A 14889-nucleotide genomic window follows, 5' to 3' on the forward strand; every position below is an offset into this window, starting at 1 on the left:
ACCATGGCTGGGTAATACTTTTGTATTCCTGTTTGGAGGATTTAATGGCCTTGTTAACATGTGGGAAAACATTGTGATTGGAGACTTTAACAAAATAGTGAGTAGTTTTATTTTTTTTTAACTTCCACGTTTATGTTTTTACTAGTGTGTGTCTTTCCAAGTACTCCAGGTTAAGAACTAAATGTGTTAGAAAAACAGATGTAATGCAAATAAATGGGAGAGTTCTCATCTCCTTCAGTGAAGAAAGCTCCGAGTTCCTGAGCAGTAATTTTATGGGACCTTCTCTCTGTATCAGAAAAAAATTGTGCTTACCCCACTTCTTTCCCCTGAGTTCTGTTGTATCATAACTGACTAATGATGTATAGGACCAGACAATTCACCTACATATGGTAGGGGATCATAATGCACTAACATAGTATAGAGATCACTCTTACCAACAATTAATTGGGGAATTCACTTTATGAAGCCCTGTTTACGGACTGACATCTGGTGAACTTCTTAACCTGGATCTGTTCCAATCTTCAGGATTTATGGACTGTGCTTGCTTTTTTGTAAATAGGACTTTTTTCTGCTTGGTATATTCTGTTTACATAATTATCAATGGATGAAAATGGCTATGTTCCTGTATTTCTTAATCCTTTGTACTAAGTGGACCTAAATTCTAAGTGGTGGTCCAGCTAAAAGAATAGTTGGACACCTATCATTATTCAAGTTGTGGAAACATCTTAATGCCAGGAAGACCCTACCCTCTTAAATCCAGATTCTCTGACTGGAGCCCTTATACCCCAAGGGACTTAGTATTCAGTCTTTATGGGATTTTTAAAACTTGTTGAGACACATGCTAGACCTCTTAAAATATATCAGACTTCCTTTTATTCACAAACTTGGTCTCTGCTGTGAGGTGTGAAGTGGAAATATTTTCAAACATAGGTATATGTGCATAGTCCTGAACACATTTTAAGTTCTTACCGGGTGTGGGGGGCGGATCAAAGTTTATTATTAGGTAGTGGAAATGAAATCCCAAACATTCCACAGGCATCATGTTGGACACACATTACAGTGAACTTCACCTGCCTCTCACTGGTTCACCATTATTATCTCTGTTGCTAGTAGATGAGCTACTGTCTAGCAGTCAGCATGTCATCTGCAAATATAGGGAGAAAGAAAAGTTATCGAATGGATCTAAAAGAAACATAGAAAAACAAATATCATATGTTGGAACTGGAAACATAAGACTATATAGAAAGGCATTGTTTTCTTCTGGTTTCCTGAGTTTGAAACTGTAAAACTGTACCAGGTTAAGTGTGAGATGCCTCTACATTACAACAAAGTAAAGGGCAGAATGAAAGGGGAGATGAGAACAATATTGACGTATGATCTCCAGTTCCTCCTTCAGAGAAGCAGTGTCACCATATGATATCAACCTGATTTGCCATGCTGTGGTAAGAACTCATTCAATGATACATTACATTCTTGAGGGCTTTATTTCCAAGATGTGCTTTGACAAGGTCTGACTGTTGTATTTTTAACAATCTCCTATATATGTATAGTTTTCCGGAGCACCTACTTAGTAAGCACCTTGGTAAACCCAATTTCACAGAAGTCTTGGCTTTCTAAAATGGCCCATAAGCACAGAACAGAGTCATACACACACACACACACACACACACACACACACACCGTCAAAAAATTTCCAACAAGCGTAGCTTTACCAATTATGGTGTGTTCTTAAGGAAATGTTAAGTCCAAGTACAAGATGGATTGGGCCCTTTGAAGTCCAGTGTGGAAGAAGAGAAGTCAGTGGAGAATTAACAGGGGAAGTGCAGCCCCACTTTTCCTCCAAGCCGTTTGCTGTTGCTCTCCATGGCAGCACTTGCATAAGTCTTTATCTGACACAATTTTTCCTAGGTATACCTCCTACTCTGCATTAAATTTTTCTAACTGCTATTGTATTTTTTATTCTTTAATATTTTATTATCTATACCTTCAGTAAGTCACCCCAAATATCATCTGTATAAGTGTACACAGAAAAATGGAATATGTTGATAATTTATCCTCCCCTCCCCACTTTTCCTTTTCATCCTCTATCTCCTTCTCTCTTTTACCCACCCCTTTTCCTTCCATTCTTCCATTTTGTCAAAAAATTTGTAAATACTTGGTTATAATTGCTACACAAACATACAGTAGGATTCTTGGCTTTCTATAGCTTACATTCTCCTTGGGCTAAAAAAATATATTTTAAGAAAACAGAAGAATGAACAGAGTAGAGGAGAATTATCAGGAAAACTCTTATACATATCTTTAATGCCTATGTGTGGTTGTGTGTACACATTTACAGAGAGAGAGAGGGAGAGGGTGAAGGAGACTGATAAAGGATAAAGAGTAAAACTATTTCAAATGAGTATATTTTCGGAGAAGTTTTTAACTACTCATAGTCTCTTAGGGAAACTTTTCATATTTAAGATAGTGAAATATTCTTTTCAAAGCACCCATTCGCCACACTTCACGTGAATTATAAACCTTTGAAATGAAATCTGAATGTTAACTTCAAAAACACTTTATCCATCAAGTAAATCTTGATTAAAAGAAAAATGTCACTGGTGTATATTTTTGAGGTTTCTGCTGTTTTAAATTCTTAGTGGCAATTCAAGCATGTGAACAGAAGATTCTTTGGCTGGCAAGTCAGAGCATGGTCTGTGGTCATTTGTGATTCTCAAAGTGTCTCCTTGTTTGATTGCTTTTAAATATATGAAGAAAAAAGAAGAAAAAAAATTTTTCCTCCCTGAAGGAATGGAACATTTGCACCCATACACTCAGTTGATTGCAAAGGTCTCTGTTGCAAGAATATAAATCAGCAAAGTCCTAAAATATACCCAAAGAACAGCTTGCCAACCTTCTGGGTTTTCTGTATCACTGAAAGGAAGTACTGGTTAGGACAGCCAACTCACAAGCAAATCCACTGAGATCTTGATGGGAAAGAAAGGTATTCTTGCGAAAGCTCTAATGGTTTAGGAAGCAGGAGAATCAGGAATCGGCTCTAGGATATGAGGGGCATCCGCTACCCTCTCTGAGCCTCTGTTTTGATGTCTCCTAAATGAAGGTGGTTGCACTAAAAGCTAAAGTTCTTTGATTCCACCGATACGGTGTGGAAAGTGTATCTATGCCAAGAAAATTCGTAGAAAACAGAGATGGTAAAATGTACTTTGTGCTGAGCACTGTGTTCAGTGTACACGGTCTCACATAATCCTCACAATAGGCCTCATTAAGACTCTCTCTTTACAGTTGGGGCAACTGACGACCTGCCTGCGTCCAACAGCTAGACCCAGACTGACCCACTCCTGAGAACTTCACAGTCTAAGTCAAGCCTTGCTGTTGGCCTCCTTTGCCTTCAGAGGCCTCCCCATTCACTGCCCACCTGGGTTTCACTTTTGATAGAGGAAAAGAAGAACAACTGGAGACAATCCTAAAATTTGGGAAACTCTAAGAATTTATGAAAAGAAACTGTCTTAAAAATTTTCCCCCAGTCTAGTCATGAGAAAAATATTAAGCAAATTCCAGTAGAAGGGCATTCTGCAATATGCTTGACCAATACTCCTCAAAACTTCAAGGCCATCAAAAGTAAGGAAGGTCTGAGAAACTGTCACCACCAAGAAGAGCCAAAGGAGATGCAGCAACTAATGTCATGGGGTATTCTAGGTGGGATCCCGAGACAGAAAAGGATGTTAGGTAAAAACTAAGGAAATCTGAATAGGCTATAGATTTTAACTACTAATAATGTATCAGCATTTGTTCATTGATCAAATGTACCATGCTAATGCAATATGTTAACAATAGGAGAAACTGTGTGGAGAATATATGGGAATTCTCTGTACCATTTACTAAATTTTTCTGTACATATAAAAATGTTCTAAAAATTAGTCTATTTTTTTTTTAAAAAAAAAAGCTTATCACTGCCCAAACAAAAAGAGCATTTGTAGCAGTAGGGCAAATAATATTCTTTTAAAGAACTGCTACTATTACTACTCCTCCTCTTCCTCTTCCTTATTGCTATTGTTATAGTAATACTATGAGATGATCTGGCAGTGTTAAATGCCTCTAGGAACCTTTAGAATTAGGATGCAGTTGAAGAGTAGCTTTCTGTGAGCCTTGTATTAGGCCAGGCTTTGGCAAGCTACAGCCAATGGGCCAGATCTGACTGTTTTAGTAAATAAAGTTTTATTGGAACACAACTAATGCTCATTCATGTTTACATTTTGTCCTTGGCTGCTTTTACGCTACAATGGCAAAACTGAGCAGTTGCACCAGAGACCAGATGGCCCACAGAGCTTAAAAAATATGTACTATCTGGCCAACCCCTGGTTTAGGTTACCTGAGTTACAAGGTAGATGGTGAGGAAGGTAAGCTGGGCCACCAGAATTCATCTGGGTTATAATCAAGTATCTATCAAATAGAACTCTGCAGATCAAGTAGCGTGAGTAAATAGAGTAGTCAGCTTCAGAGGTGGCCACATGTTTAAGGTGTCTGAACACTCTTTTTTTTTTTGCTGCAGAGCTGTGTCTTTTGGCCCCATGAGTGTATCAGCTGTGTGAACCCTACCCCTTCAGACTTCCAACTTTAGGGACTTCCGTCTTGGCCTTTTCACTCTACTCTTCTTTTAGTGTTCCTAACTTTGACATGAGAGTAAATAGTCAGAACTTAATGTGTTTTTCAATGTGCCAAGCACTTACACATGCTCATCAATTTCTTCCTTATGAAGTAGGGCTGCCATAGTCTCTGTTTATAGATAAGGAAACTGAGGCTCATTAAAGTGCAATAATTTGCTCAGGAAGGTCACTTGGTTCATAAATGCTGAGCCATGGTTTGAATCGAGGCTTTGTTAAATTCCCTACAAATAAGCCCGCATTCAGTGCTGGAGCTGGCTCACACTGGCTGGTGAGAACCAATCATTGAATTTTTAGGAATTCTGTGAGCCAGTTAACAAATTCAGCCGTTATTAAAAATTAAATTATGTAAACTTTACAACCAAATAAGTTGTATTAAGAACAAAGATAATACACCTCAAAACTCTTCACTAGTTATTACTACATTTTACTATTCTCTGTGCTCTTGAGATTATTTATGTCTACGGAATCTGAATGGTGAAAGTGCTATCTCATGGTGTCCTCTTACACATCTCTGCCAAGCTCCACGTTTGGTGATGTCACGTTGGTTGCTTGAAACTGGCCATGATAGGAGTATTTATACCAAAGAAATGGGCAAACACTACAGATTAGGGCTTTACCTTTTTTCCTTGAAAGCCAGCTGGTTACATATTTTCCAGAATACCAGTGCTTACCCTGCATTCTGATTTTGATCTCTAGTATTCTAGACAGTTACATTTGTTTCTGCTTGGCCTCCTATCTTGACCTTTGAACTCTCTAACTTTTATAGTTCATGCTATAGCAACCTACAGAGAGGACCTGAGCGTTTTTTTTTTTTTAAGACTTATTTATTATTTAGTTATTTATTTTTGGCTGCGTTGGGTCTTAGTTGCGGCAAGCAGGATCTTTGTTGAGGCATGCGGGAGTTTTCGTTGTGGAGTGCGGGCTCTTCATTGCGGCGTGCAGGCTTCTGTCTAGTTGTGGCTTGCAGGATTCCTCTTCTCTAGTTCTGGCGAGTAGGCTTCAGGGCGTGTGGGCTCTGTTGTTTCCAGCACACAGGCTCTCTAGTGGAGCCTCGAGAGCTCAGTAGTTCTGGCTGCAGGCTTAGTTGCCCCACGGCATGTGGGATCTTAGTTCCCTGACCAGGGATCGAACCCGCATCCCCTGCATTGGAGGGCAGATTCTTTACCATTGGACCACCAGGGAAGTCCCTGAGCTCTTTTTTATTGTTTTTGTTTGTTTGTTTTTCTGACAGTGGGTAGCATTTCCTTAGTGTAATTCCCTTGTTGATAAAATATGTTCCACCTAGTGAGGAAGAAGTTTCAACAATTTTATAATTTGCTTTTGAATGCAGAAACAGGTTTAAGGATAGCTTGTAATCCATAAAAAAAAAAAAAAAAAAAAAAAAAACCCTAGAGTTGAATTATCTTTATAAATATAGGGTGATCTCCTGTTGTTCAGAATTGTTGGTAAGATTTTCTACTTAAATAATTTTCTGGCTACATGAGGATTGTAGCCAGAAAAATTTTCTTAAAAAATGTTTAAATTTAAGTATAGTGGATTTACAGTGTTTCAGATATATAGCAAAATGATTCAGTTATACATATGCATATATATCTATTCTTTTTCAGATTCTTTTCCATTATAGGTTATTACAAGATATTGAATATAGTTCCCTGTGCTATACTTGTTGTTTATCTATTTTATATATAGGAGGATTGCTATATATCTTGATGTGCTACTAATTTGCAAAGCAACAAATTTTTACAGCCAGGTTTAGTTAACACAAATGGTCATGCACATAATTTGATTGGTAACAATTCAGAGGAAGAGGGAGCATAGTGAAATGTCTCAAAAACATCCTCTTAAACATCACGGGTGTAATCTCCAATTTATAAACTGTCTTGTTCCAAATGCTATAGATACTGTTTGCAATTTGTGATACATGCTTCATGCTTTCAAATTTCACCTGCAGGGGTTAGGGTTCCAGATTACTCCAGAAAAGTGTTTTAAGCATTTAAATGTAATAGGACTCTAAAATGAAGCCACCACTTATAACATTGTTCCTTATGAAAATGCCCCCAGAGTTCTGACTTGGGATCCCAGGTTCCTTAATGAAACTCCTTTTTACACGAGAGCACAGGGATAGAAGTGGATCTCCATAATTGTACCAGCAGTGGGCAAAGAAGAGCCTGGACATCCCATATTGGTGGGGAGAGGGGGGCTGTTCTGGACATTATGCAAGGAGGGAGCTGCCAGACAGATACTGGAGTAGAAGGGAGGTACATAAGTTGTGAGAAGCCCCTGCTGTTGCCAGAATGAGTTTACTGGCTATTTGAACGTCTGATAATTAGGAGTTGGCTGAATTATTATTTTTAACTATAATTCCATGTATCATATTAATTAATGTAGACCATATCTTGAAATCAGTGCTGTTCAAAGTGTGAATAGAAGACTAGCATCTGTCTGCAAACTGTCTGTTACTTGAAACTGAGAATAAGCATTGAGAAACTTGTAGCAATTGACAGTATACTTTTTACAATGATTGAATCTAAAAGATAAGGGCCTATATATTGTTCATTTTATTTTTCTAGTAATTCCTTTTATTCATTTTTATTATACGTGACAAAAGTATTAGCTTAGATAGATTGGAAATTTTAAGGCTGGTCCTTTTGAGAAGCATTGCTACAGTGGGCTTCAGAAGGTCTCTGTTAGTTTGGAAATTTTATAGTTTATTTCTCTCCTTTTACTGCTTACTCTGAAATTTTTGTTTGTTTTGTTTTTACTTAAACAGATTAAAAATAAGCCTGGTTCTCCTTCTGGATGGGGCCCTAGCTATTTTAAGGTAAAGCAGGGCAAGTTCCATTGCACTGATGGATAATTCTAACATTTCCTGTTTGGGAAACCTCTGAGGCTACCTCTGATTCTTATTTTATGAGTGTGGAAATCCTTGTCTCTCAAGTTTCCCTCAACATCGATTTCTTTTTCAGAGCTGATCCAGAGGGATGGATGGTAAGGTGTACTTTCCTTCAGACCTGGGATCTTGACTTCACTCTCATTTGAGTGACGTGGTTTACACATCAGTGCTGCTGGTACCCTCTCTTTATAAACCCCCTCACACATAAAGCCAAACTTGAATATGGAGGCTTTGGACTCAGTGTATGAGAAGCCTCAGAAAAGGAAAAATCACACTTTATTTACAAGAAGAATGGCTTTGGGAAAAAATGTTTACAGTATACAGCATGTTAGTACATTTCCAGAAAATTAGTCAAATCAAGTTGCAGATGTAGTCAGGAAATTCTCAACATGAGTTCTCTGTACAATATTTTGGTGGATAAAATCAAATGGCTTATACCTAATATTTTCAAAGTGCAGTGGTCCCAGCTTATTCTCAAGTCACCTTGGAACTGACTTGGAATTGAAAGCTTCCGCAATGCATTCATGGTTTTGCTGTGAATTATGAAGTGCTTGTGTCTCTGCTGTAAGGTGTTGGGATTCAGGAATAGAATCAAATTCCTGAGAAACACCACCATAGTCACCAACTCAGAACACCAGTGGCCTTCCTCTTTGTTCAGGGAAGTTTTCTTTCCCTCACAGTCGATGTGCTTTGTTTCTTTTATAGTTTCTGATGCTCTGGTATTAAAGTGAATTTCTGCTGAGGTACCATTATAGTATGGATATCACATATGCTATAGATTTTGTCCTTTCTGACTTTAAAAGGGTTAAATTTGAAGACAACACCATTGCTGCTGTTGCTAAGTGCTCATCAGTATGTCTTTAAAGGCAATGACTCATTCCCAGCATTTTCACCAAAAGAGAAACATTTAAGATTATCCTTTTTGGTCTACTCCTGAAGATTGTTGTCTCTTTATTTATCACCTTCATGACTGGTACGTTCTTAAGCGGAGGTTGCCGTATGGAGAGGTAGATTTTTCTACACGTTGCTTAAAATATTGTTTGTATTTTTCAACTAGGTGGCTGTGCTACGATCCCAGAATCAGACCTAGAAGAAAGATCAGTAGAGCAAGACTCCACTGAACTCTTTACCAACCGCAAACACCTCATCATGGAGACGCCCATGCCTGGTAAGAGAATGGGTGGCCTTCACAACTGGCATGTCAGGAACAGCGAGACACTGGTCAGGTTTTGTCATACCAGAAAGCATTTTGCAAAATTGCTTGTTTTCTAACTTATTCAGCCTTCCCCTTGGCATTGGTGCAGCTGAGTTTGATCATTTGTATATTCCTTTCAATATTCAGACCTTTTCTCTCTCTTTCTTTCATTTTTCCAGAAGTTTCACCCCTCCAAGGAGTTTCAGAATAGCTGAAGTAGAGTTGTCTGGTTGAGGGGAAGATGGCCTTCCCAAGGCTGATCATGTGTGGACCTCATGCCAAGCACAGATGAAGGTGCTTCATACAGCTCACCTGCCAGGAGATAACAATAGGTAGAGATGGGGATGGGGACTTTTAATTTTTCTAGGAGGACTTGTAATACTATGGGCAAGTCAGTTGAACTTGTCTTACCAGGAAAGGATGTTGCTGCTTTTTGGTCATCTGTATGCTTTCAGCCACAGTATATAGTGAGATGACATCTTTTGGGGGCAGACTTTGTAATGCAAAGACCCAGATCCTACTTGATACCCCAGTTTTTTCACAGAATTCTTATGTATTAAATGTATCGAGTTTAATAAAAGCATCTCATTGTCAAACAATATCTTGGATTTGATTTATAATCAGAGGGTTATATAGTTGATTTCTTTATTTATTTAAAGTGAAGAAGTTGAACGGAACTAAAAATGTTGCTTCTCCACAGTAAGACTTGAATGTGGTTATTTTATAAATACAAGAAACTACTATTAGGCTAAAAGTGGGAAAAGGTGAGTTTTCTAGTATTGCATGAAAATGTTAAAATATTTTCAAGGAAGCTAGTACATTAACATCCTCTTTCATTACCCCAATGGGAGATACCTTTTAAAAATCCAGGTTATAGAAGGGTTCACACTTTATTATAATTAAAATGTAAGGTTTTCATATGCAGGAAATAGAGGAGATTTTGCCAATTTCGAGTTAAAATTACAGTTGCAAGACTGATTTATTTAAATAAAAATATGTCTGTGCCAGTTTTGGAATGCCTCAGTCAGTACAAAGGAGAAAGTGGCTCGCAGTTTTTCTATAAGTGAAATGTCAAAAAAATTGCAGAGGATGTATTATTTATTATTTATAGCATTCTTTTTTAGGAGATGCAGCAGAAGATTAAATAGTTTTCATTGTCAAGTATGGGAGTGGACACCTTCTAGCCTTTGGGCCAGAATCAACCATTAGGTTAATGTTACCCAGCCTGTGGGGACCAGTAAAAGATGTCTTGGCTCTGTGTATGCCTAAAGATGCAAAACTACAACACTTCTGATCATCTTTAACAGCTTCATTGAAGAAAGGTTAGAAGAGAAGTATATTCCTTCTTTAAAGAGTGTTTCTCAGTTGTGTCTTTTTTTCTTTTTCTTTTTTCTTTTTGGTATTTGGTTCCCAGGGATATTTTTTCCATGGAGTGCATGTGTCCGTGTGCTCATCTCTGTTCTCCTTTCTTATCTCTTTTTTTTTTTTTGAGTCATGTCCTGTTTGTCGTGTCCTGTCTGCCTTTCTTTAACTCAATTTCTTTTTCTCTCTTGTTTCTATGTTCATCAGCCTTGATCAGTCTTTCCCTTCTTCTGTTCCCCCCAATTCTTTCCCTTCACTTTTTGATTCTCTCCCTTTATTTCCTGTGATATAAAACTGAAGCATATCATTTGATTTGTAAAGGTTACTTTAAATGTGCATGAGTACAGTGATTTCTATCTCTTTCAAATCTCTCCTCCATTGTTTCCTTTTTTTAATGGCCTCCACAATTTCTCTATTCCATGAGGGAGTGTTTACCAGTGTAAACTCAAAAGGCTTCCTATCTCTGATTTGGGAGTTTAAGGTGACTTCTGCTGCTACAATTACATCTTATACTGAGAGTTTTTAATGTTAAGAAGTATATTTACAAGAAGTTTTCCTAGAAATCATTATCAGTATCTTAAGCCTATTAGCAAAATTACTTGACCAAATAATTTTATTTTTTTATTTGGATCATTTGAATACAGAACTCTGTATGCATACATCATACATATAAATATTTTAGAATGTTTCTAATTTATTACTATTTGCATTTTACTAGCTGCCAAAAGGAAAGAAGTTACTAATTAAACTTTTTAAAATTGAAATATAGTTAATTTACAATACTTTGTTAGTTTCAGGTGTACAGCATAGTGATTCGGGTTTTTTTGCAAATTAATTCCATTATAGGTTATTACAAGATATTGGATATAATTCCCTGTGCTATACAGTAAACCCTTGTTGCTTATCTATTTTATGTATAGTAGTTTATATATGTTAATATTCCTAGTTTGTTACCCCCTCCCCTTTGGTAAGTTTGTTTCCTATGTCTGTGAGTCTGTTTCTGTTTTATATATAGATTCATCGGTATTATTTTTTAGATTCCATATATAAGTGATGTCATATAGTATTTGTCTTTCTCTGTCTGACTTACTTCACTAAGCATTATATTCTCTAGGTCCATCCTTAAATAACCTTTTAAACATTATCAAATTTAAAATGTAAGTTCTAAAATGATAAAAATGATTTGATTAATGACATAAATTTAACTTTGTTAAAGAATTTCCTGAATTTAAGTTGTGCATATCTTCTACTCCTGATTTTAGCCTCATGACTTAAAAACACAAAAGCTGTTTAAAGTGTTTCTACTAGCAGAAAAATAATGGAGCCAAGAATTATGTTATCTTTTAGAGTGGCTGTTTAAAAATCAAGACCCAAATAATTCTTAACTATTCCTATTATTTTGAGACCAATATTTCAGTCTTTAATAACGATTGTCCATTATGTCTTTTGTGTGTGTGTGTGTACATAATCTTGGAGTAACTCACAAATCTGGAAGAAGGAAGATGATCCAGGTTTCTGATTAGCCCAATGGTTTCATTATTACCCAATATATCAGGATAGGTACTAATAAAATAGCAAACATTTATTAAATTCTTACTATGTGCTGCTACTTTGTATGCATGATTTCGCTCACTCCTCGTGACACGACTGTGATGTAGAGAATGTTGTTATCTCTATTTTACAAATGAGAGTACTGAGATTTACAGAGTCTAAATAATTTGTCCAGTATCCCACAGTTAATATGTAGCAGAACTGGGATTTTAATCCAGGCTAATTCCAAAAGCCCAAATACACACCCAAATGTATAGATTATTGGTAAGATGTTCATTTTAAAACCGAGGGCTTATAGTCCAAGATACCTACATTTCTTTGATATCTAGTGTGTTTGCACATTTAAAAAATTTACTTTTCTTTGCCATTTGTATTTCTCCTTTGCTGAATTCCCTGTTCCTATTCTTCTTTTCCTGTTTTTTGGTGGTGGTGATAATTATCTCCTTATTGACTTATAATAGCCTTTTATGTGGAAATGATTTTAATCTTTGGTTGACTGAGTATGATATAAACATTGTTCTCAATTTTTCACTTGTCTTTTAATTTTGTTTCTGAGTGTGTGTTTTTTTTTCTTTTAATAGAAAATTTCCAAATTTTAAGTAGCCAAATCTATTAACCCCTTTCTTTGTAGTTTCTGCTTTTGGTGTCCAACCTGTGTGGTCTGTCTAATGCCCTTTCCTGTTTCTTCTCTGTGCCAGCCTGTGGTCGTGCTCAGGCTGTTGTGTTCTGTGCTATGGCAGCTTCAGTCATATCCTCTACTCTGGTGCACTGGGTTCTGTGAGCCACAGAGCTATGTTCTCTTCTGCTTTCATATCTCAAAGAGCTTTACACAAAATGTCTCCTAGGTTTTACCCAATTTCTTCCTTCCGCCTGTGGAGAATGACCCAAGTGATAGACACTCCACAGCTTTCAAAATACCACTCCCCTCTGATCTTTGCCCCTCCTCCACCATGGGCTCTCCTTTAGGATGATTGGCATTCCGAAAGTTTCCTTAGCACTCTTGTAAATAGCCTTGCCCACACCATGCCCACACCATGCCCTCCAGACATGGCCAGATATGTCCCCATCCCATGTGAACACAGGTTGGGCTCAGGTTGGGCATGTGGGGCCCATTTATATCTATGTGTACAGACGTAAGAGAGGTGAGTCAGTGATAAAGTTCTGTACCTCAATCCCCCAGTTCTCTAAGCTGTTTGGTTCCCCAGCGTTTCAAGGGACTGGCTTGGTATTTCCACAGGACAGGTACACCTGGAGTGCAAGGGTTCCCTCAAGTTGAGGAACATCAGATTGTGTTATGAATGGCTTTTCTAAAATTCCATTAATTGGAAAAAATATTCTCTGGCCTAAAAGTTGCTAAACCAAGAGACCTCTGTGTTTTCTTAAAATATCTGTCTCTGAGTAATTGGTAGTCTGTGTCACAATGTACACAATTCCCTATCACATAAAAATGCAGGTAAAGACGAGTGAAAGAATCAAAACAAAATATATGTGAGGAGTGTTTAACCCCCTAAAAAGCACTGTATGAGCACAGGATTGTCAGTGGTCACCTGCCACAGCAGCAATGTCCTCCTTGTGTGCCAACAGTGTCGTCCGTGGCCTTCTGTTCAGATATAGGGTGTGTCCATAATAGTCAGGGAGCCTGTGAGGGGAGGGTTGATGGGAGAGAGACTCAAGCTGGTGGTTTTCAGCCTTGGTTGCACATTAGGATCTCTCATTTTCTTCTTTTCGCTGATCTATATTTTCAGTGTTTTGTTAATGAATATTTATTGCTCTTGTAATAAGAGAACAGATCCCATCTTAGAATATATCAGTTTTAGTGATATAAATAATAATTAGGAACGTACTCTTGCTGATTAGCGTTTTCTATATTAACAGCATGAGTTTTAGAGAATAATCTACTTGGACAGTGAGCTCTAGTAGTTCAGAAAAGTCCAGAGTGTAATGTATTTTCATCAAAACAGCATGATTATTATAATTTATAGCAGTAATATGAACATGGAATTGTATTGAAAATTACAGTTTCTCTTCATGTCCTTAACATCATCTGATGCAAAAAAGCAAATGTGTCAATTAAATATGAAAATGATACTAAGAGGATTCTGAAGGAGCAACACAAGGCTGTTTAGATTATAACAGATGCTGCCTTTTCTATAGTCTTTCTGTGTATGTAGCATTGAATTAGCTGGTGTTATTTTTCTATTTTTGTAGGTAAATTATGGAAGCTATGTGGACATCGCATGTGTTAAGAGTTTTGTTGCTTTGGACTTCAAAAGGTATAACTTACAGTACAGCAGTATTGCCAAAGCCTAATTAGAGTAAGATGCCTGTTAGAGTGATCATGTCCCCCAGTGCCTAATCTCTGGGCTGGAGAGAGGTTCTCTGTTCAGGCTGATGTGGAAAAAATCTTGCAAAACCACTAATTCTCAGGCTCGCCATCATTTCATTTTAATTATATTCAACCTAGATCCCAACCCTTCCTTCAGGGCTTGGTCTGAATAAATTATCTCCTCACCTGGATGGCAAGAGCCACATTTGAGGCCCTCTAGGGACAAGTGGGCAGATCATTGTGCATCACAGCTTTTAGTCCCATTTGCTGGCTCCTTATTATATTCTCCTCCTTTTTTGTCTTTTTATTTTGCTCCACTTTTAAATGTATTCTCTTTTGTTGTATTGACAGGACCTTGTAAGCCCCTTAAATCACTTCTGTAATGGGGCGGGGGGTGGTGAATAAATCAATATTGGCACCTCTCAGGACTTTCCTAACCGCCATTGCTGGCAGTCACATTTCCCTCACGAGAACATTGTGAACTCCATGCCTCTCTAACGACCTCTCTCACTTACTGTATTTCACAAGTTAGATTTTCCTTTCCTGCTAGAATAGATGTGCACATTCCTTGGACACAGCAGTTCTTGGATTCTTTCTACTGTTTAGTAAATATTTGTTGTATCAATAAATCAACTAACCTAAAAGCAGTCAGCAAGCCGTAGACAAATGGAGCAATCAATGATTTAGAATACTGGCTGTGATCTTACTTTCCAAATTTATTTTTACAGATTGTGCTAAGAAGAGGCTGATATGACTCTCCAACAGTATTTACTTAAAGTTGGCTTTAAAGAGAGGTATGATTCTGAAAAATTTAATAGCTCAGGACATTTTTTTCTATGAGTGCTTAGACGACATTGATTTGAACACAGGGTTCAGGTTTTGTGAGTGTTTGAAGCTT

General features: G+C 37.4%; 1 protein-coding gene across 4 annotated transcripts in view; it reads left to right on the top strand.

Annotated features, from left to right (window-relative positions):
• Nucleotides 1-13891, top strand: part of BBS9 (Bardet-Biedl syndrome 9) — a 449627-nt gene extending 435736 nt beyond the window's left edge. For 2 of the 4 annotated variants that reach the window (XM_029233591.1, XM_029233589.1), the window contains exons 23-24: nucleotides 8615-8725; nucleotides 8932-9337. In XM_029233591.1, coding sequence (XP_029089424.1) covers nucleotides 8615-8725; nucleotides 8932-8963 — 143 coding nt within the window. In that variant the 3' untranslated portion in view covers nucleotides 8964-9337. Of the gene's footprint in view, nucleotides 1-8614; nucleotides 8726-8931; nucleotides 9763-9876; nucleotides 10075-13873 lie in introns of those variants that run through there. The other 2 variants (XR_003795236.1, XM_029233592.1) reach the window with 2 other exon arrangements.
• Nucleotides 13892-14889: the final 998 nt, after the last annotated feature.

This window comes from Monodon monoceros, unplaced genomic scaffold (genome assembly GCF_005190385.1).
Source record: "Monodon monoceros isolate NGI ecotype Baffin Bay Population unplaced genomic scaffold, NGI_Narwhal_1 Super_Scaffold_2, whole genome shotgun sequence".
NCBI lineage: Eukaryota > Metazoa > Chordata > Mammalia > Artiodactyla > Monodontidae > Monodon > Monodon monoceros.